Here is a 22781-nt window from a genome sequence, read left to right on the forward strand (position 1 = left end):
TCACTGTTGGATAATACAAATGGAAGATACTCTGAGGGCATGGGAACCTTCAGCAAATTTGTGGGAATGGAGATTAAATCCATATTGGCACATTTAAAAGGAACCTGTCACCACATTTTAGGCTGCTAAACCACAGCAATATACAGTATATAATATATAATATGAAATATAAATGTATGCAGACTTAATTACTAGAGAAGAGTCATTTGGGTAGTCTTCTTCTAAGATGTCATGGAGTCTGGTACCAATACATGGCTTTCCTGGCTTGATGAACATAACTATTGTTACATATTCTCCTACCATCAATTCAATGCTCAAAATCTCTTTCAGGTGCCACCACTTTCCCCTAGCCAAACAGACAGAGATGATAGATGGTGCAGGAGCCAGTTTGACTCATCCTCCAGTGGTCCAAGTAGGTGGTCTGACTGACCAGCCAATTGCTTGCAACTAATCATCAAAATAATTCTGAGATTACTTCTGCGATTCTTATACGTTCCTGTTGTTCTGTTTGAATTCCCAGTCTCGTATCACCTGCTGTGCTACCTATTGTATCCATGTGATACTGCACGCTGCATTTTTGTGGATCAACATTCTGTCTTCTGACCCAGTTGGTCTACCTCACAATTATCCTGATTAATCCCTGGATTCCTTTATGGTTTGATCCCTGGAATGTCTAACTTTGAACACCTCCTGGACCCCCAACTCATCTTTTCCTGTCTACACATTTGGATCAGATTTTCTATTTGCTTCCATCTCTCTGACAATAACAAGAATGACTAGCTGCATGATACAGGAGACACATATGGCACGTGAAATTTTTCTGCACCTTCAGTTTTGCTGAATCCCTCTACTAGAAACTGTGCCTCTTCCTGGATTCTCTCTTCTATGCTCCTCTTGCCCATCCCAAAGTTTCTAAGGGTCGTAATTGCAAAGCGTCTCATCTGCTTCCAGCGATCTCCATTGCTGCCGACGATTCCTGGAAGAGAGAATACTCAGTTGAGTTTCCTAAATATAAGAAGTATAAGTTGGTCATAAGGATAACTAATGATAGGACATCTTACCATATCCCTTCAGCACATATTCAGGCACTGGCATCTTCCCTCTTCCACTGAATACATCTTTATTGTCTATTAAGGCCTCTTTTACCGCATCATATCCACAAAACACCACAGTTGGACGAGATCCCAAATATATAGTGAATATTGGACCATATTTTCTCTGGAACTGTGAAAAAAATTAGATGAAAATACACAAATTTGTAATGTACCTATGTACCTACAACAATTATATATGTCTAGGCTTGGACTGGCCCACAGGAGATCAGAAGAATCCTCCGATGGGCAAGAGTGCACCACCATCCTCATATACTCATACTGTGTGGGGAATGTACAGTGAGGGATATCATACTGTGTATGGAATGCACTGTGGGAGACATCATACTGTGAGGGGGAATGTACTCTAAAGAACATCATACTGTGTGGGGAATATAGTGTGAGGGATATCATACTCTGTGGGGAATGTACTGTGAGGGACATCATACTGTGTGGGGAGTGTACTGTGGGAGACATACTGTGTGGGAAATGTACTGTAAAGAACATCATACTGTGTGGGGAATGTACTGTGAGGGACATCATACTGTGTGGGGAATGTACTGTGAGGGACATCATACTGTGTGGGTAATGTACTAGGAGGGACATCATACTCTTTGGGGAATGTACTGTGGGAGACATCAGACTGTATGGGGAATGTACTGTAAAGAACATCATACTGTGTGGGGAATGTACTGAGAGGGACATCATACTGTGTTGGGAATGTACTGTGAGGGACATCATACTGTGTGGGGAATGTACTATGAGGGACATCATACTCTTTGGGGAATGTACTGTGGGAGACATCAGACTGTATGGGGAATGTACTGTAAAGAACATCATGCTGTGTGGGGAATGTACTGAGAGGGACATCATACTGTATGGGGAATGTACTGTGAGGGACATCATACTGTGTGGGGAATGTACTGTAAAAACATCATACAGTGTGGGGAATGTACTGTGAGGGACATCATACTGTGTGGGGAATGTACTGTAAAGAACATCATATTGTGTGGGGAATTTACTGTGAGGGACATCATACTGTGTGGGAAAGGTACTGTGAGGGACATCATACTGTGTGGGGAATGTATAGTGAGGGACATCATAACGTGTTGGGAATGTACTATGAGGGACATCATACTGTGTGGGGAATGTACAGTGAGGGACATCATACTGTGTGGGGAATATACTGTGAGGGACATCATACTGTGTGGGGAATATACTGTGAGGGACATCATACTGTGTGGGGAATGTACTGTGAGGGACATCATACTGTGTGGTGAATGTACAGTGAGGACATCATACCGTGTTGGGAATATACTGTGAGGGACATCATACTGTGTGGGGAATGTACAGTGAGGGACATCATACTGTGTGGGGAATATACTGTGAGGGACATTATACCGTGTGGGGAATGTACAGTGAGGGACATCATACTGTGTGGGGAATGTACAGTGAGGGACATCATACTGTGTGGGGAATATACTGTGAGGGACATCATACTGTGTGGGGAATGTACAGTGAGGGACATCATACTGTGTGGGGAATATACTGTGAGGGACATTATACCGTGTGGGGAATGTACAGTGAGGGACATCATACTGTGTGGGGAATGTACAGTGAGGGACATCATACTGTGTGGGGAATATACTGTGAGGGACATCATACTGTGTGGGGAATATACTGTGAGGGACATCATACTGTGTGGGGAATGTACAGTGAGGGACATCATACTGTGTGGGGAATATACTGTGAGGGACATTATACCGTGTGGGGAATGTACAGTGAGGGACATCATACTGTGTGGGGAATGTACAGTGAGGGACATCATACTGTGTGGGGAATATACTGTGAGGGACATCATACTGTGTGGGGAATGTACAGTGAGGGACATCATACTGTGTGGGGAATATACTGTGAGGGACATTATACCGTGTGGGGAATGTACAGTGAGGGACATCATACTGTGTGGGGAATGTACAGTGAGGGACATCATACTGTGTGGGGAATATACTGTGAGGGACATCATACTGTGTGGGGAATATACTGTGAGGGACATCATACTGTGTGGGGAATGTACTGTGAGGGACATCATACTGTGTGGGGAATGTACTGTGAGGGACATCATACTGTATTGGGATAGATTTGTTCCAATTACTTGTCTTTAAAATGGTAAAAGTTTATCTGCACCCAAATCTTTAACCCTTCCTATCTGCTCATTTACTTCATTATTGCTAGATGCACTGAATAATAGTTACAACACTGGACATATTCTTGAAAGGCCGTAGTCACTAAGGGAGATGTATGAAATGGTTTCCCATAGCAACCAATCGAATCACTACTTTTAATTCCTTTTCTGCTCTTAAAAGCTGCACTGTGATTGGTTGTTCTTGGTAATAAAAGCATTTTGTGATAAATCTCTTTTATATTTGGAGAATTTACTGTCTTTTTTTTTCTGCCTTATGAGCTTAAAAAATATGGCATTTTACAGAAAGTAGTCAAAAATAAATTCCACTTATATCTATATAATAAAAAGACGCCTACTTAAAAAAAAACTACTTTTTTTTAGAACTTATGCTATTCTGCATAAATAGTATCCCCAATTGCTTACCTGCTGGAGTGAGAGCAAAAACTCTTGAGGTTTTATTTGGAGAACGTTCCCGATCACTGGGAGCGGACGGGGTCCCGGAGGCAGATGGAGCCCATCCTTAGGATTTCCTTTTATCCATATTGTCCGGACCAGACATAGTAAGACAAGGAGGAGAATAGTGGTGGCCAGAAGCATGCTGCAGAGTCTGGGTGTCTCTCGGGGAGGTGTAATGCTGCTCATCTGAGGAGGGCTCTTATATACAACCTCCGAGGAGGGGACTCGGGTGATCCCGGCTCATGGTCTTCAGGTCATGTAAATAGGGGCCGGGAACGAAATAAAGGAAGGGTTTAGGAATGCCACTGACACAACGCACCGGACCAGGGAAAGCTACAAATCTTACTCACTTTATATAACCATACAGCAAAAATGAGGATGTGCACATGGCATCTATTTCAGGGGATATCGCCTGGAATCTGCCTGGAAAGGGGTTTCAAAAAACAACAAAACTAATATAAAAAAAAAGAACAAAAAAGACACGAAAAATACGCTTTACGAAAAATACCGCTAGTGTTTTTCCTTAAGCATATTTTGCAATCTTTAAAAAATATAAAAGTATTAGATTATTATTATTTTTTTTTTTAAAGCCCAGCAGCTTCTAAAAGACATTGCGTGCTCATATCCTTAGGCTATGTTCACATGTCCAGTAATCACCCCCAAGATCGGATCCAGCAGCAGTCCATTGGGCAGACACAACTTTTTTGTCCTCCTGAAAAAAAAGTGATTTCAACTCGATCTATTTCTTTAACATTGAATCTTACGGAAAATGGATCCGTTAAATAATTATCCATTTTTCTCCCATATGAAAAGGATCCTTTTTTTTGCTTACTAATGTAAAAGAAAATCTGTGGTGTTGATGAGCGTTGCCAGTGTCAGGGAGATCAAAGATGGGGGTGGAGAAAGGCAAGTATTGTAAGAAGTTGATTCTTTTCTCAAGTTTTCTTATTTACTATTTACGAAAAGTAAAGCAAAAGATTCCAATAAAATATAAAGTAATAAAAGTGCTAAAACTAACGCTTTTTTTTTTTAAACTTAGAGCCAAAGTATTTATCAGGTAGAAAGCACGTAGATATGGTGGATACAAAATTGACATTTTAAAAGGAAAAGGAGGAAAAACAGCAGGTAAAATGTTTATTTGATGGGCTACAGAGGAAAACAGGTTTCAAAAATGCAAATTGACAAGATATTCTCAGGTGCAGGTCTAATGTGGCCGTCACTAGAGATCCTCGGCCTGATTGCTTTTAATTTGCTCCATTAGATGTGGTATTTTCTGTGGCTAATTGCCACATTACAAGGCTGCAGTTCTTATTCGCTGCCACTAGGTGTCCTCGTTGTGGTTATTTTTATTAGGATCTGTTGGATGTAATAATTTCTACGTCCATGTGGTGTCACTGCTGAACCTTATTTAACTGTTACTGCATGTTATTTGTGTGACGCCCAGGAGACCGGGGTACCCAGCACCGGACCAATGGGGTCTGTCTCTTGAGGGGGATGTCACGGGTGGCTTGACCCGGTGCTGTGGCCTCAGGCAATGCACAGTGTAAAGGGTATCGTGAGGGAACAGGCACTTACTTGATCAGCAGCAGGTTCTCCCAGTGGCGATGATCCCAATCCTGGATAGATGGCTATTGTCCAAATGAAAGACTGAGGCACTGAAACGTTTAACCAGTTTACTTCAACATAAAGGGATTTACAATCCAGTCCTGTCACCGGAGTCTGTATGGGAACTCTGAGTTACTTTGACCCTGCCAGGGTCTTCGCCTCTTATTGTACGCAGTTTCTGTGTGGCCCTGCTGCTGTATGTGAACTGGCTGCCGGCCCAATCTGTCCCCTCCGGGTCCTGGTTCGACGGGCAACCCGAGTCCTTTTATCAGCTTACCCCCTCCGGGAGTACCGCTGAACTCTGTGTCTGTTGCTGCGTCCGGCCCTAGTGAAGCTGATATCACCTCACGTTTTTCCGGTTGCTGTATTATATATAATGAATACAGCCACGGATCCGGTATCCGTCTTTGCGCCTGTTCTGGGTAGTGATTAATGCTACCCGGTTCTCACAATGTCCTTTTTCTCTGTCCCTCTTCTCCTCAGGCCGGTGATTTGGGCCTGGAAACCGTCATAGGGCTGTTAGAGATTCAACTGTATGACCTCTCACTTTCAACTCCTTAGCCCAACTGCCATTTCTTCTCTCAGACCAGAATGGATCAAGGGGAGTCTCTGGAGCTCCCCCTTCTGGCCCGAGGTGGTAGTGCAGTCTTGCTATTTTAGTATTTGTATTTACTGTCAGTAACTATTTTTGTGGCAAATACCCCTAGGGGTGCCACATTCCCCCTTAGTTAAGAACAGTACTCCGGGACTGTGGGACGATAACATTTTGAAATAACAATTAATATGTACAGAGTCTTAAAAATGAAAAGTTACAAAAACCACTCAAGGAAACAAAAATAGAGTTCTGTAAAAAGTCACTTCAAATAGCGTCCATTAATACAGTCCTATCCTTGAAGGTACTAGGAAAGGCACTGCACTTTGTGTCCAGGAATTTAGTTCCATTTTTCCAACGAAGTTGTCAATATAAAGTCTAAAGAAAGTTCAAAAAGAGCAAAAAGCAAAGTTCAAAAAGCAGTCTTTCCGGAGCTTTGATTTAGTGCCTCCGGGCTGATAACAAGTTCAAGAATATGCAAGAAGTTCATACAGACAAGTCTCTGTAGGTACTGGGCTTAAACGTTGCAGAATGATAACAATGACTATAGTTTTATAATTGGTAATCTGCATACCTGGCCGGTAATTGACCCTGGGTACTACGCTGTGATCTACGTAATAGCGGTGTCTCTTCATGTGGTGTACTACTGTCTACTGCGGATGTAGTACCTGCCCGCTCTGCTAAAGATAATTCCACGACTATGGAGTTGGCAAGTTCACCGTGAATGGGATTACTCTGATCAGGAATCTGTTCTTCCTGGCCTGGAACCTCCTGTAGTACGGGGTCAGCCTCTTCCTGTCTTGGGACTTCTGGTATTGGGTTTGGTGTTGGGTAAAAGGCCACCATGGGAACGACTACTGCACCATGGTATGTTAGTAGGGTTTTGGGAAAGTCTCCTATACAGGTGTGATACATTTCCTCTTCTTTTTCCTTTACTGGTTGAACCAGTATGGGTTGAATAACTTCTGGTTCTGGCTGGACAACTTCTGGCTCTTTCAGTGCTTCCGGACATAATTTAAGATTGTCTCTTGACACTAGTACAGATGTTAAGCCTCCGTTTTTGCTAATGAGACACATTTTAGGATTATCCATTCTTGTTGGTAAAACTGTGTAGGGTACGGCTTCCCACTGATTGTCTAGTTTATTGGTTCGACGATTTCTCTTGAGCACTTGGTCACCCGGTCTTAATGGGGTCGCTAGAGCATTCTGGTTGAAAGTTCGCTCTTGTCTTTCTCTAGTTTGCTGAAGGCTTTTTTCCACACTCTCTTGCACTTGGCGATATTGCTTTTGCCGTATGATATCCCAATTGGAGTCTTGAACTTCTACATCTGGTTTCAGAATTCCCATTTCTAGATCGATTGGTAATTGGCCGGGTCTTGCACGCATAAGGTAAGCTGGGGTGCAGTTGGTGGAGCTCACCGGGACATGATTATACAGATCCACCAAGTCAGGCAATTTCTCTGGCCATTGATTCCTTTCTGTCTCAGGTAAAGTCTTTAGTAGGTCTATTACAATATGGTTCATCTTCTCGCATAAGCCGTTTGTTTGTGGATGATAGGCCGTCGTCCGGATCTTTTTGCAACCATAAATATTACAGAATTCTCTGAAGATCTCTGATTCAAAGGCCGTACCTTGGTCGGTGAGAACCTGTTCCGGATATCCATGGGGTCTACAAAAGTACGTTTGGAACGCTTTGGCCGCTGTTTTTGCTGTCAGATCTTTTACGGGTACTACTACCAAGAAGCGTGAATAATGGTCCACGATGGTCAAGGCATAGACATAGCCGGACCGGCTTGGTGTCAACTTCACGTGGTCTATGGCTACAAGTTCAAGTGGTCGTTTGGTGATTATGGGCTGCAGTGGTGCTCTTTGGTTCTTTTGATCGTTTCTTCTGAGGTTGCACGGGCCACAGTTTCTGCACCACTGTTCGATTGATTTTCTCATCCCGACCCAATAAAATCTTTCTCTTAGAAGTACTTCTAACTTTTTCCAACCGAAGTGACCAGTACCATTATGGTAAGCTTCGAGGACCATCTTCACATCTTGTTTAGGCACAATAATCTGCCAAACCAATTCATGTGTTTTCGGATTGGTGTATCTTCTACAGAGCTTCCCTTGATACAGGAACATTTTGCCTCTCTCTTTCCAGAGTTGATGCGTCTCTTCTGGGCATCCTCATCGGGATATGCACTTTGCTCAGTCAACAGTTCCTTCACCAACTTCACAGCCGGATTGCTGTCTTGGGTGTCAGCCCATCTATGGTGTGCTAACGGATTAAAATTCACCTCTTGTTGTTTCTGATAGGTCATATAAAATAGACAAAACAAAGAATATAGACGGCACCAGGCTCAAAATGCACCCAATCTTTGACGCAAAGCAGCACAATGTCTGCGCAGGATTCGTGTAGCAAGCACAGATAAAGCAGACTACGGCGGTGCTCCACATAGAAAAATCAAGTCCATTCCATATAGTAAAAAAGAAGAATATGTGGCACTCACCCAGAAAAGCTGCTGAATTAAAGTCCTTTATTCATGATGCGATAAAACGGAACACTTTTGGAGAGGCGGCTGGGATCGGGAGATGGTGCTAGGAGGAGGAGAGGTGGACGACGATCGTTTCGCGCAGATGCGCTTCAACGGGTCCAGGTGCACAATTAAAAACGTCATATCCTTTATAGAGGACCAGCTGACGTATCATTAACAGGTGTGTGAGATAAAAACACATAGGGTTAAGTGCAAAACACTATTAACAAGCACATATAAATTACAACATTATAAGACATATATGAAAAAATCATGTCTAACCTTACAAAAAAATCATGTCTAACCTTACAAAAAAATCATGTCTAACCTTACAAAAAAATCGACATGTCTAATTTATCATTAAGGCCGATGGGGCCCTGAGCATTAGTATCCATTATCCACTTTGCCTCCCGCTGCAGTAAGATTTTATTGCGATCTCCGCCTTGCACGGGACATTTAACTATTTCTAAGCCAGCGAACCGTAACACATTAGGGTTCGCATTATGATAATCCTGCATATGTTTAATGAACCGAGGGCACCCTTTACCGGATAACACTGAATTATAATGCTCTTTGAATCTAGTGACCATCGGCCGTATTGTTTTACCGATGTAGTAAAAAAGACATGGGCAGAGAATTAAATAGACAACATATTGGGTTTTGCATGTAATTAAATGCCGAACAGAATGGCAAACAGGACCTACACGAATTGAATTGTCTAGGAGTCTTAAATGACAAAACTTACAGTTGCCGCATCTGTGGTTACCTGTTGGTTGTGACCGCGTAAGCCAATTGTTACCCGTCGAAGATAATCTATTGTTGACTAGCAAATCCCCCAAATTTCTCGTCCGCTTATAACCGAATCTTGGACGACTCATGGCTATTGCTGCCAAATCCCGGTCGTTTTGCAAAATATGCCAATTTTTATTTATGGCTGCATAAATATTTTTATCGATAGGGCTATGCGTAAAAGTAAACGTAAATCTTTTTTGTTGCTCGTCGACTTTGCGAGGGACCTGTTTTTTGCGTTTACGGGTTTTTAGTAATTCATTTTGGGTGAGCTGTTTAACGCGTTGTTCTGCTGTTGCTAAAATCTGGGGAGGATAATTTAAAACAGGTCCCTCGCAAAGTCGACGAGCAACAAAAAAGATTTACGTTTACTTTTACGCATAGCCCTATCGATAAAAATATTTATGCAGCCATAAATAAAAATTGGCATATTTTGCAAAACGACCGGGATTTGGCAGCAATAGCCATGAGTCGTCCAAGATTCGGTTATAAGCGGACGAGAAATTTGGGGGATTTGCTAGTCAACAATAGATTATCTTCGACGGGTAACAATTGGCTTACGCGGTCACAACCAACAGGTAACCACAGATGCGGCAACTGTAAGTTTTGTCATTTAAGACTCCTAGACAATCCAATTCGTGTAGGTCCTGTTTGCCATTCTGTTCGGCATTTAATTACATGCAAAACCCAATATGTTGTCTATTTAATTCTCTGCCCATGTCTTTTTTACTACATCGGTAAAACAATACGGCCGATGGTCACTAGATTCAAAGAGCATTATAATTCAGTGTTATCCGGTAAAGGGTGCCCTCGGTTCATTAAACATATGCAGGATTATCATAATGCGAACCCTAATGTGTTACGGTTCGCTGGCTTAGAAATAGTTAAATGTCCCGTGCAAGGCGGAGATCGCAATAAAATCTTACTGCAGCGGGAGGCAAAGTGGATAATGGATACTAATGCTCAGGGCCCCATCGGCCTTAATGATAAATTAGACATGTCGATTTTTTTGTAAGGTTAGACATGATTTTTTTGTAAGGTTAGACATGATTTTTTTGTAAGGTTAGACATGATTTTTTCATATATGTCTTATAATGTTGTAATTTATATGTGCTTGTTAATAGTGTTTTGCACTTAACCCTATGTGTTTTTATCTCACACACCTGTTAATGATACGTCAGCTGGTCCTCTATAAAGGATATGACGTTTTTAATTGTGCACCTGGACCCGTTGAAGCGCATCTGCGCGAAACGATCGTCGTCCACCTCTCCTCCTCCTAGCACCATCTCCCGATCCCAGCCGCCTCTCCAAAAGTGTTCCGTTTCTGATAGGTACTTGACTGATGATGTTTTGCCTTGGGACGATGGAAGGCTGGTAGTTCAATTTCTTCAAGCTCCCCCGTTTCCTCTTCTACATCTCGTAAGTGTGGCATCCGGGATAGGGCATCGGCATTTCCATTCTTGCGACCTGCTCGATACTTGATTATGAAGTTGTAATTAGATAACCGGGCTATCCATCGCTGTTCTAACGCACCTAATTTGGCTGTGTCCAGGTGGGTCAACGGATTGTTGTCAGTATAGACAATAAATTCTGCAGCGGCCAGATAGTGTTTGAAACGTTCAGTCACAGCCCAAACTACTGCCAGTAGTTCCAATTTGAAGGAGTTGTAATTTTCTGAATTTCTTTCAGTAGGCCGGAGCTTTCTACTTGCAAAGGCGATGACTTTCTCCCGACCTTCTTGTTTTTGTGACAGCACCGCTCCTAGTCCCACATTACTGGCATCGGTGTAGAGGATGAAAGGTTGATAGTAATCTGGGTATGCCAAAACCTCTTCTCCGGTTAGTGCCTTCTTTAGTTGTTCAAAGGAGTCTTCCCTTTCGTCGTTTCACTGAAAAGGAGGGTTTCGGTTTGAAGGTTTCTTCGTCTGCCCTACCAAGGTGTCTTGCAAGGGTGCTGCCAACTTGATAAATCCTTTTATAAATCTGCGATAGTAACCCACCAATCCCAGGAATTGTCTCACTTCTTTTGCACTGGTAGGTCTTGGCCAATCCCTTATGGTGTTTATTTTCTCGGGATCTGGTGCTACTCCCTCCAAACTCACGATGTGTCCCAGGTACTGTACCTTTGGCTTGAGAAGGTGACATTTGGATGGCTTGACTTTCATGCCATACCTGGATAAGGCTTCGAACACTTCTGCCAGGTCTTTTAAGTGTTGTTCATAAGTCTTTGAGTAGACGATCACATCATCTAGGTACAGGACGGTCTCGAAGTTCTTGTGTCCGAGGCAGCATTCCATCAGCCGCTGGAAGGTACCGGATGCGTTGCAGAGTCCGAACGGCATGCGATTAAATTCACATAGACCCATTGGTGTGGTGAATGCCGTCTTTTCCTTATCTCTCTCAGCCACAGGGACTTGCCAATACCCGCTTGTTAAGTCTAAGGTGGAAAAATAATTAGCAGATTTCAAAGCAGTTAAGGACTCTTCTATCCTAGGCAAGGGGTAGGCGTCTTTATGGGTGATGTTATTAATCTTCCGGTAGTCTACGCACATTCTCATGGTTCTGTCCTTTTTTTTGACAATCACTAGAGGGGCCGCCCAGGGGCTACAGCTGTCTCTTATTACCCCGGCCTGTTTCATCTCCCTCAGCATATCTTTTGCACACTGATAGTGAGCGGGCGGTATGGGTCTATATCTTTCTTTTATTGGGGGATGGTCACCGGTGGGGATTGTGTGTTCTACCCCTTCTATCCGTTCGATGTCCAATGGGTGTTTACTGAAGACTTGTTCATATTCCGTCACTAGCCTATACACCCCTTGTTTTTGATGGGTAGGTGTTGAATTTATGCCCACGTGTAGCTGTTGGCACCAATCCTCCAATTCTCCGTCTGAGCCGTTGCCTTCCACCTGACAGGTTGGTTCTAAGGGCTCAATGGTTGTGATAGCATTATTGTCAACAGTATATAGCTTTGCCACTGTAGCATACCTTGGCAAAGTGACCTCTTCCTCTCCACAGTTCAAAAGTCGTACCGGCACTCGTCCCCGGTGTACCTCGACTACCCCTCGTGCTGTGAGTATAGTGTGCCTGCTGTCGGTGTACACTGGTTCTATTAAGGTTTGATAATCTCGTCCCTTAGTACCAATGGCTGCTCTACACCATACCAGCATTTCTGTTTTTGGTGGGATTACAATAGACGTTGGATCACTTACCCTCACACTGCCGATTTCTCCACCTGCAACTTCTACCTGTTGCCTTAACATCAATACTTTTATTTTCCTTCGGAGAACTCTCTGCTGGCAGGATTGGGCAGTTTCAGCAATTTGCTGTAAGACAGAAATAACTTCGGAAAAGCAGTTCTCTAACACATTCATTCCTATCAATACAGTGGGTTCACAGTTCCGCCGGTCAACATCAACAACAATTATACCCTGTTTCTTCAATTCTACTTTACCAATCTTTATGGTCATCTCCCTGAATCCTAGTTTCGGTACCAACTTACCATTACTGGCCCATATATCTAGTTCAACATCAGAGGGCCCTTTATCAATATCTGCATCAGCCCAGTACCTCTTATAAAGGATATACGGTATAGATGAAATCTGGGAACCTGTGTCCAGCAATGCGTTGAGGGGAATTCCGTCCAGCACGATAGGGATAATGGGTCGTCCTCCGATGTACCTGTCGTGCCAGGGTGTTGGGCCTTGAAAGTTCATTCCTGCGAAGCGGCCCGCATTCCCAGGGGATTCCCGTTTAAATCACAATCTCGTGCAAAGTGGCCTGGCTGCTGGCAACGGCGGCAAATGGGCTGTCCATCCGGTTGGTAGCGGTCGCGGGGTCGTCCTCTCCATGTCGGGTATCTCCGGGGTCTCATCCATGGAACATCCTCTCTACAGTTTGCCAACTCCATCTTGTGTCCTCTCATCTCCTGCATGGTTTTAGCCATTGAAGCAACAACATCAGCTAAAGAGTCAAGCTTTTGTTGAAGAGCCTCATTAGTACTGGGCCCCAGGGGCTTAGCAATGGCCCCAGACATAGCTGATGTCCCTGGCACTCCCTGTTGTTGAGGTGCCTCTGCCTTGGGTTGCGCAGGATCCTGATCCCGAGGTGCCTCTGCCAGCTGGAGACGTATAGCGCTCTCCTTTAATTGGGCAAATGTCAATTCAGGGTTCTTAAAAACAAGCATGCTCACATGCCCCCGGTGAGAAGGGGTGTAGAGTCCCTCAATAAATTGATCTCTTAGCAGTTTATCCGCTCCGGTGTTAAAAATGGGTTCAGCCAGTGTAAGTGATTTAAGGGCTTCCTGCAGGTTTAAGGCAAAGTCTCTCACGCCCTCATTAGCTTTTTGTTTGCAATTAAAGAATCGTATTTTAGCTTTGCTGCTGGCCGTGGTTTCAAATGTAGCTTTTAATCCAGCAAATATGCGTTCAACAGTGCCTTTTAGATCAGCTGCCCATGCTGTGACTTCTAGCTTAGCATGGCCACTTAACTGCATCATCAGGTGACTAACACGCTGAACTTCACCCACGGGGAACATGTCAAAATGGGCCAGCATCTTTTCTCTGAAATTGTCAAGGGTATTAGGCTCACCTTCATACATTGGAAGCCACGGGCCACCCGGGGTATATGGCATCAGCACCGGCATGATGGGCGCCACTCCTTGCACCGCTGCGCTGCTGGACTCTCTATCGACACTCTGTCTTTCAGCTGCATTAGCGTCGCTGGGTGCTGCGACGTCTCCGTGCTGCGACATACTGTGCCCCCTTAGTTAATCCGGACCCTTCCGGTCCTCCGCTTCTGTCGGGATAGTGTAGATTCGTTTCACTGTGCAGCAGGATTGGTTTTCCCCTTGCTCTGACGTCAGAGCGCTCAGCTTAATGCCGCCCACAATGACACGCCCCCTGCTTCTCCCGCCCGCCGCGCGCTCCGTAATGGCGGATTCTGAAGTTTTTCAGTCAGACTGGGGCTCAAGTAATGGCGTAGCCCAATTAACAGTCTCGTGCCTAACGGTTACGAGGTGATTACCTCAGGCGATGGCGGCCATCTTTACTCCATTATAACCAATGGGGAAAAGTCACTTTCAATAGTTTTCAATGGGGAACGGAATTTTCTTTAATAAAGTCAATTTTCAAGATTTTTCATCCAAGTTTTCACAGTTTTGGGCTCCAATCACGGCACACAATACCCGGTATACGGGCTGGCTCGATCCTGTTCGTGACGCCAATTGTGACGCCCAGGAGACCGGGGTACCCAGCACCGGACCAATGGGGTCTGTCTCTTGAGGGGGATGTCATGGGTGGCTTGACCCGGTGCTGTGGCCTCAGGCAATGCACAGTGTAAGGGGTATCATAAGGGAACAGGCACTTACTTGATCAGCAGCAGGTTCTCCCAGCGGTGATGATCCTGATCCTGGATAAGATGGCTATTGTCCAAATGAAAGGCTGAGGCACTGAAACGTTTAACCAGTTTACTTCAACATAAAGGGATTTACAATCCAGTCCTGTCACCGGAGTCTGTATGGGAACTCTGAGTTACTTTGACCCTGCCGGGGTCTTCGCCTCTCATTGTACGCAGTTTCTGTGTGGCCCTGCTGCTGTATGTGAACTGGCTGCCGGCCCAATCTGTCCCCTCCGGGCCCTGGTTCGACGGGCAACCCGAGTCCTTTTATCGGCTTATCCCCTCCGGGAGTACCGCTGAACTCTGTGTCTGTTGCTGCGTCCGACCCTAGTGAAGCTGATATCACCTCACGTTTTTCCGGTTGCTGTATTATATATAATGAATACAGCCGTGGATCCGGTATCCGTCTTTGCGCCTGTTCTGGGTAGTGATTAATGCTACCCGGTTCTCACAATGTCCTTTTTCTCTGTCCCTCTTCTCCTCAGGCCGGTGATTTGGGCCTGGAAACCGTCATAGGGCTGTTAGAAATTCAGCTGTATGACCTCTCACTTTCAACTCCTTAGCCCAACTGCCATTTCTTCTCTCAGACCAGAATGGATCAAGGGGAGTCTCTGGAGCTCCCCCTTCTGGCCGGAGGTGGTAGTGCAGTCTTGCTATTTTAGTATTTGTATTTACTGTCAGTAACTATTTTTGTGGCAAATACCCCTAGGGGTGCCACATTTGTTTAGAATAATACTAAAATTCGACATAATAAAAATAATAATAAAAAAGAAAAATATAAAGAAAAAAGTAGTAGAAATGGTTCTCGAGCCCATATCAAGTTTTACTACTGGATACTTACTGTACAGGATATAGAGGGTATAGGGCTACTTTATGTTCATTTTGAAAGACCATCCTTTTCCTTGTTAATGTCCAGACAGGATGTATGTTCAGTGAGTTAGCTATGGAAGCCTGGAGGAGCCCATAATATGATTTGATAGGGCATTCCTGAGGTTTCTCCTGTTGCAATGCTTTACAGACCATTAGAACGAGAACAATAAGAGCTGTGGTAAGGAGTAAGGTCGCTCTTAGTCTCTCTTGATCTTAATAATATATTAATGCTAATCTCTAGAGATGACTTCTTATTAAAGATGTGCAATTTGTTTTAAAGCAATTCAAATTTTTTTCTGGTCCTCTTCATCTCTGAAGATGCAATTTTTATATTTGCATATTTGGTGTGACCAGTAGAAGCGCCGCTGCAGCGCGAAACGGCTGTCGTTCATTCCACTCCTGCTCCCATCCTCCCGACGCCAATGTTTTAAAGTATTGGAATAAAGAAGTTTTTTAACCGGTGAGTGCCATCCGTTCCTTTCAATTTTTGTAGATATTTGCATATTTAATTTACCAGAGGAGCATGTATGGCTAATAAGCCTCCTCCCTCTGACAAGTCAGGCTTGGCTTGTCACTATCCAGAAGCAGAAATGTTTCCCCTTACATCCCCGCCCAGAAACTCACACCAGCGAAATCAGATCTCTGAGATTCTGGTTTGGTTTTTGCCATATTGTGAGGCTTGTTCAAGAGTCGATATTGACTTTAAGGATCTATGCTTCCAAAAGGTGGCGCTAGAGGTCTAGTCCTCTTCCTTTCTGTAGAGACAATTATTAGGTATATACTCACCCTCGGACGCGCCCTGCTTCTTTCCGGCAGCCTTCTTTCCTAAGAATCAGCGCTTGAAGGACCTTCGGTGACATCACGGCTTGTGATTGGTCGCGTGAGCAGTCACATGGGCCGTCGCGCGACCAATCACAAGCCGCGACGTCACCGAAGGTCCTTCAAGCGCTGATTCTAAGGAAGGAAGACTGCCGGTTAGTACCAGGGCGCGTCAGAGGGTGAGTATAGCAATATTTTTTATTTTAATTCTTTCTTTTACACTTAAATATGGATCCCAGGGCCTGAAGGAGAGTTTCCTCTCCTTCAGACCCTGGGAACCATAGTAACCCATTGCAATGCATTGGGTTTCGGGTTTCGGCCGAACCCGACCCCGACTTTTTTATAGGATCGGCCGATTTCACTCGACCCGACTTTTGAGAAAGTCGGGTTTCGTGAAACCCGACCCGATCCTATAAAAGTAAAGGTCGCTCAACCCTACTTATAACCTGACATTAAATTTATCCATTGGTTGTATAAATTATCCTTTTGAAAGCTGAAACCCTCCAAAATGTGGTTTAGGTTAAGAAAATAAATTGGCATCAATGCAGAAATATTGATCAGTTAATGGACACAGAATGGTTGGTTTTTGACAAGACAAAAGTTTTGTCGCCTGGTCATATAATGCACCCAATCCTAGTTTACATCCTCACCTGTACACAGTAAATGATCGGTTAATTAGTGTGTGTGTATAAAAAGAAACCCAGCACCCCAGACCTTCACTTGAACTGAAATTTGAGCTCTGACAACATGCCAAAAATCCACCCTGCGACCAAAGCCTGGATTATCAAGAGGCTGAAGACCTGATCCACTGCAGAGGTGGCTGGCACTTTTAATGTGTCTCAGCGTCAAGTATAAAGAATTAAAAAAAGATTTGAAGACACTGGAGATGTGTTTGACAAGCCCAGATCCAGCAGACCCCGCAAGACAACTGTTCAGGCTCTGCTCCCTTCACACGGGTCTGCTAAACTCTCTTTTCTTCAAGTTGTTGTTTGCAAATAGCTCGATGTAATCCCATGTGATCGTCTACCTATATAACGCCCACTAAAACACTCAACTGTGTCTTGGTATTAAGACTCTTAGGCCAGGGTCACAATTGCGGGTTCAGTGCGAGAAACTCGAGCATTAATACCCGGCAGTGCCGCCGGCACTCGGACTGGAGTGTGCGGCTGCATGTATTTCTATGCTGCTGAATGCTCCGGTCCTGAGTGCCGGCGGCAGTGCCGGGTATTGATGAGAGACTCACGCGAGTTTCTCGCATTGAACTCGCAAGTGTGACCCCGACCTTAGTTTGCCTATGCACCACTACCTGTTCCATACCTGTTTCCCTGTGTCCTGTTTGCCTGTGGTCTCCAGTGATTGAAGTTCCTTTTTCCCTGTGTCCTGTCTGCCTGCGGTGTCCAGTGCTCGCATCTCACTCTCATGTGCCTTACTTGCTGACTGATGCCTGTGGCCTCTATGCCCACTTGGACCTGGAGCTAAGAGGATCCAACTCACAAGATGAGGCCATAACACCTTGCAGTTTTCACTTCACATGGTGCAACGAGTAAGGAAAGGCTATCATAGCTTTTATAAAAGCCTAGGCAGGGATTGCAGCAACTATCTAAAGGTGATTTAGGATAGTAAAAGGATGTTATAACTCGGCAAAAAAAAAAATAGGAAAAGAAAACCTTAAAGTATTGCACAAATACTCCAGACAGAAATGTGTTGCACAACTGCAGCAGTCACGAAGGTTAGAGTATTAGTCTGCAGCTAACACAGATATCCCAATCAAAGGTGAAAAGAGGGATAGGAGAGGTGCGGGCCGGGCAGCAGTCCGAGACTCAGTCTGATTAAGCAGTTACATGGTGTATCTGGCATCTGTGCTGCTGCATTTGAACATTTCAATTATAAATAGACATTTTGTTTTCTTTATTCTTATTCACTAGAAAGCAGCAGCAAGGCTGCGCAATAATTTTATATAAAAAAGATTGTGAAATCAGTGTTGATTAGGGAACGTGGGCTTGTTTGTCATGAGCAACTGTACTTTTTGAATTTCTTATGCAATCCTTTTGTGCTTTTAAAAATATAAAAGAAAATTCCCCCAAATTCAGATACTTAACAATGAATGTCTACTTGACAAAATGTGCATGGCACAGAATATTTTTTTTTGTACATTTAATTTATTAGTGGAATCTGTACAACACAACAGTACAGTGCCCTGTTGGCTTTTTTGACATATACCTATTTAGCATTTATTCTGTAATTTTTGGGAAAGCGGTTGAATTTTGTTGAAAAAGTAGAATTTCTATTTTAAATGTAGACATTTGAATGTGCACCGCTGTACTCTCCATATCTATACCGCACCATGCTGCTACATTTTGCTTTCAGCACCCATCTAGCATTTCTTATTACATCCTTTTTGGCAAGGGTGTAATTGAGTTTGAAAAAATGTCAACAAGTTAATTATAGTGATGTGCAAAATGAAAAAGTAGCAATGGCAATGGGCAGAGTAATGTAAAAGAAAATGATCCCCTACAATGGCTAAAATTGTGGTGATCACTAGCAGAAGCACCACCATTGGCAACAGTCGTCTTGTCAGTAGTATACCCAAACTTTGGTCATAATTGCCTGCCTTTAACTTTGGCAAGGATATTAGCCTGAAAACGCAGAGGCGCATTATAGAATAAGAGCATGATATTACCTCTGTCAGCAACACCAGCAGTGTTGGTCAGTTTTCTGAACAGAACGGTTTTCCTGATCCCAAATGACTGAGTGATAATTTTTGGACCATTTTTTAATGATAAAAAATATGTCATGTGTCTGTGTTTTTAAATGGGCTGATGGCTACTACTGGATTACCTTCCATTTCTATAGTTAGGTCCCTTTGGCAAAAGTAAGGGGTGTGATTGTGTTAAAAAGTATACAATACAGTCCTTGGATACTTTACACTGTTATTAATGTTTTTTCAGGGCATTTGGAACTCCGCAGACTTGTAATTTAAGGTTTAAATAAACTGTCAAACCTGGGGAATTAAAACGTCAATGGATTCTGTCTACTTTTAAGCAACTGTGGCACCCCTAGGGGTATTTGCCACAAAAATAGTTACTGACAGTAAATACAAATACTAAAATAGCAAGACTGCACTACCACCTCCGGCCAGAAGGGGGAGCTCCAGAGACTCCCCTTGATCCATTCTGGTCTGAGAGAAGAAATGGCAGTTGGGCCAAGGAGCTGAAAGTGAGAGGTCATACAGTTGAATCTCTAACAGCCCTGTGACTGTTACCAGGCCTAAATCACCGGCCTGAGGAGAAGAGGGATAGAGAAAAAGGACATTGTGAGAACCGGGTAGCATTAATCAATACCCAGAACAGGCGCAAAGATGGATACCGGATCCGTGGCTGTATTCATCTAATATATAATTGCCTAGAATACTACTTCCTGCAATTTGTGCCAACTTCCGTGGCTTTGTCCGGAGCTAATGTCCGGAGCTAATGTCCGGAGCTAATGTCCGGAGCTAATGTCCAGAGATTAATTGCCTAGAATACTACTTCCTGCAATTTGTGCCAACTTCCGTGGCTTTGTCCGGAGCTAATGTCCGGAGCTAATGTCCGGAGCTAATGTGCGGAGATAATGTCCGGAGCTAATGTCTGGAGCTAATGTCCGGAGCTAATGTCCGGAGATAAGTGACGTCAACAGTGTCCAGTGTCTGATTGGTTGCCGCCTGCTGCGAGCGACCAATCAGAAACGTGCCGTACTGTGACACACTCCGCCCGCCATTTTGGTGTGATTTTTGAATTTTTACCTCACAGCAAGTTTCTACTGCATGGAGGCGGGCCCAGTGACGTTGCTCTTCAAGCTCCTGCCGAATTTCGTCAAAAAAATGATAATACCATTTACCAAAACTATATATATTTAGTTGTGAAGTGGTTCAGTGACATTTTCACACCAATTTTGAACTTTTGTTTGGTGTTTTCTCCATATACTGCCTATTATTTTTGTTCTTTCTTACTATTATTTATTAATTGTATTATTCTTACATTTGAATAAATAAAGTATATATGGATTCTAGACTCCCGATTCTTTAGAATCGGGCTGCCATCTAGTTATATATAATACAGCAACCGGACACAGAGTTCAGTGGTACTCCCAGAGGGGGTAAACCGATAAAAGGACTCGGGTTGCCCGTCGAACCAGGACCCGGAGGGGACAGATTGGGCCGGCAGCCAGTTCACATACAGCAGCAGGGCCACACAGAAATTGCGCACAATAAGAGGCGAAGACCCCGGCAGGGTCAAAGTAACTCAGAGTTCCCATACAGACTCCGGTGACAGGACTGGTTGTAAATCCTTTTATGTTAAAGTAAACTGGTTAAACGTTTCAGTGCCTCAGTCTTTCATTTGGACAATAGCCATCTATCCAGGATCGGGATCGTCACCGCTGGGAGAACCTGCTGCTGATCAAGTAAGTGCCTGTCCCCTCACGATACCCCTTACACTGTGCATTGCCTGAGGCCACAGCACCGGGTCAAGCCACCCGTGACATCCCCCTCAAGAGACAGACTCCATTGGTCCGGTGCTGGGTATTCCGGTCTCCTGGGCGTCACAATTGGCGTCATGAACAGGATTCAGCCAGCCCGTATACCGGGTATTGTGTGCCATGATTGGAGTCCAAAATTGTGAAAACTTGGATGAAAAATCTTGAAAATTGACTTTATTAAAGAAAATTCCATTTCCCATTGAAAACTATTGAAAGTGACTTTTCCCCATTGGTTATAATGGAGTAAAGATGGCCGCCATCCCCTGAGGTAATCACTTCATAACCGTTAGGCACGAGACTGTTAATTGAGCTACGCCATCACCTGAGCCCCAGTCTAACTGAAAAACTTCAGAATCCGCCATTACAGAGCGCGGTGGGTGGGTGTCATTGTGGGCGGCACCAAGCTGAGCACTCTGACATCAGAGCAAGGGGAAAATCGATCCTGCTGCACAGCGGAACGAATCTACACTATCCCGACGGAAGCGGAGGACCGGAAGGGTCCGGATTAAATAAGGGGGCACAATATGTCGCAGCACGGAGACGCCGCAGCACCCGGCGATGCTAATGCAGCTGAAAGACAGAGTGTCGATAGAGAGTCCGGTAGCGCAGCGGTGCAAGGAGTGGCGCCCATCATGTCGGTGCTGATGCCATATACCCCGGGTGGCCCATGGCTTCCAATGTATGAAGGTGAGCCTAATACCCTTGACGATTTCAGAGAAAAGATGCTGGCCCATTTTGACATGTTCCCCGTGGGTGAAGTTCAGCGTGTTAGTCTCCTGATGATGCAGTTAAGTGGCCATGCTAAGCGAGAAGTCACAGCATGGGCAGCTGATCTAAAAGGCACTGTTGAACGCATATTTGCTGGATTAAAAGCTACATTTGAAACCACTGCCAGCAGCAAAGCTAAAGTACAATTCTTTAATTGCAAACAAAAAGTTAATGAGTTCGTGAGAGACTTTGCCTTAAACCTGCAGGAAGCCCTTAAATCACTTACACTGGCTGAACCCATTTTTAACACCGGAGCGGATAAACTGCTAAGAGATCAATTTATTGAGGGACTCTACACCCCTTCTCACCGGGGGCATGTGAGCATGCTTGTTTTTAAGAACCCTGAATTGACATTTGCCCAATTAAAGGAGAGCGTTATACGTCTCCAGCTGGCAGAGGCACCTCGAGATCAGGAGCCTGCGCAACTCATGGCAGAGGCTCCTCAACAACATGGAGTACCAGTGACATCAGCTATGTCCGGGGCCATTGCTAAGCCCATGGGGCCCAGTACTAATGAGGCTCTTCAACAAAAGCTTGACTCTTTAACTGATGCTGTTGCTTCAATGGCTAAAACCATGCAGGAGATGAGAGGACCCAAGATGGAGTTGGCAAACTGTAGAGAAGATGTTCCATGGATGAGACCCCGGAGATACCCGACATGGAGAGGACGACCCCGCGACCGCTACCAACCGGATGGACAGCCCATTTGCCGCCGTTGCCAGCAGCCAGGCCACTTTGCACGAGATTGTGATTTAAATGGGAATCCCCTGGGAATGCGGGCCGCTTCACAGGAATGAACTTTCAAGGCCCAACACCCTGGCACGACAGGTACATCGGAGGACGACCCATTATCCCTATCGTGCTGGACGGAATTCCTCTCAATGCTTTGCTGGACACAGGTTCCCAGATTTCATCTATACCGTATATCCTTTATAAGAGGTACTGGGCTGATGCAGATATTGATAAAGGGCCCTCTGATGTTGAACTAGATATATGGGCCAGTAATGGTAAGTTGGTACCGAAACTAGGATTCAGGGAGATGACCATAAAGATTGGTAAAGTAGAATTGAAGAAACAGGGTATAATTGTTGTTGATGTTGACCGGCGGAACTGTGAACCAACTGTATTGATAGGAATGAATGGGTTAGAGAACTGCTTTTCCGAAGTTATTTCTGT

The 22781-nt window shown here is 44.3% G+C and overlaps 1 protein-coding gene and 1 long non-coding RNA gene across 2 annotated transcripts in view; one reads left to right on the forward strand and one right to left on the reverse strand.

Annotated features, from left to right (window-relative positions):
• Positions 1-3873, reverse strand: part of LOC138661750 (cytochrome P450 2B11-like) — a 35317-nt gene extending 31444 nt beyond the window's left edge. Inside the window, exons 1-3 of the mRNA XM_069746644.1 lie at positions 3700-3873; positions 1062-1224; positions 827-976 (exon numbers count right to left, since the gene is read on the reverse strand). Coding sequence (XP_069602745.1) covers positions 827-976; positions 1062-1224; positions 3700-3873 — 487 coding nt within the window. The remainder of the gene's footprint in view (positions 1-826; positions 977-1061; positions 1225-3699) is intronic.
• The window catches only part of LOC138661751 (uncharacterized), a 28892-nt gene continuing 6446 nt past the window's right edge, over positions 336-22781 (forward strand). Inside the window, exons 1-2 of the long non-coding RNA XR_011317961.1 lie at positions 336-412; positions 4772-4857. This is a non-coding gene — a long non-coding RNA (uncharacterized lncRNA). The remainder of the gene's footprint in view (positions 413-4771; positions 4858-22781) is intronic.

The sequence above is a fragment of the Ranitomeya imitator genome, chromosome 2, assembly GCF_032444005.1.
Source record: "Ranitomeya imitator isolate aRanImi1 chromosome 2, aRanImi1.pri, whole genome shotgun sequence".
NCBI lineage: Eukaryota > Metazoa > Chordata > Amphibia > Anura > Dendrobatidae > Ranitomeya > Ranitomeya imitator.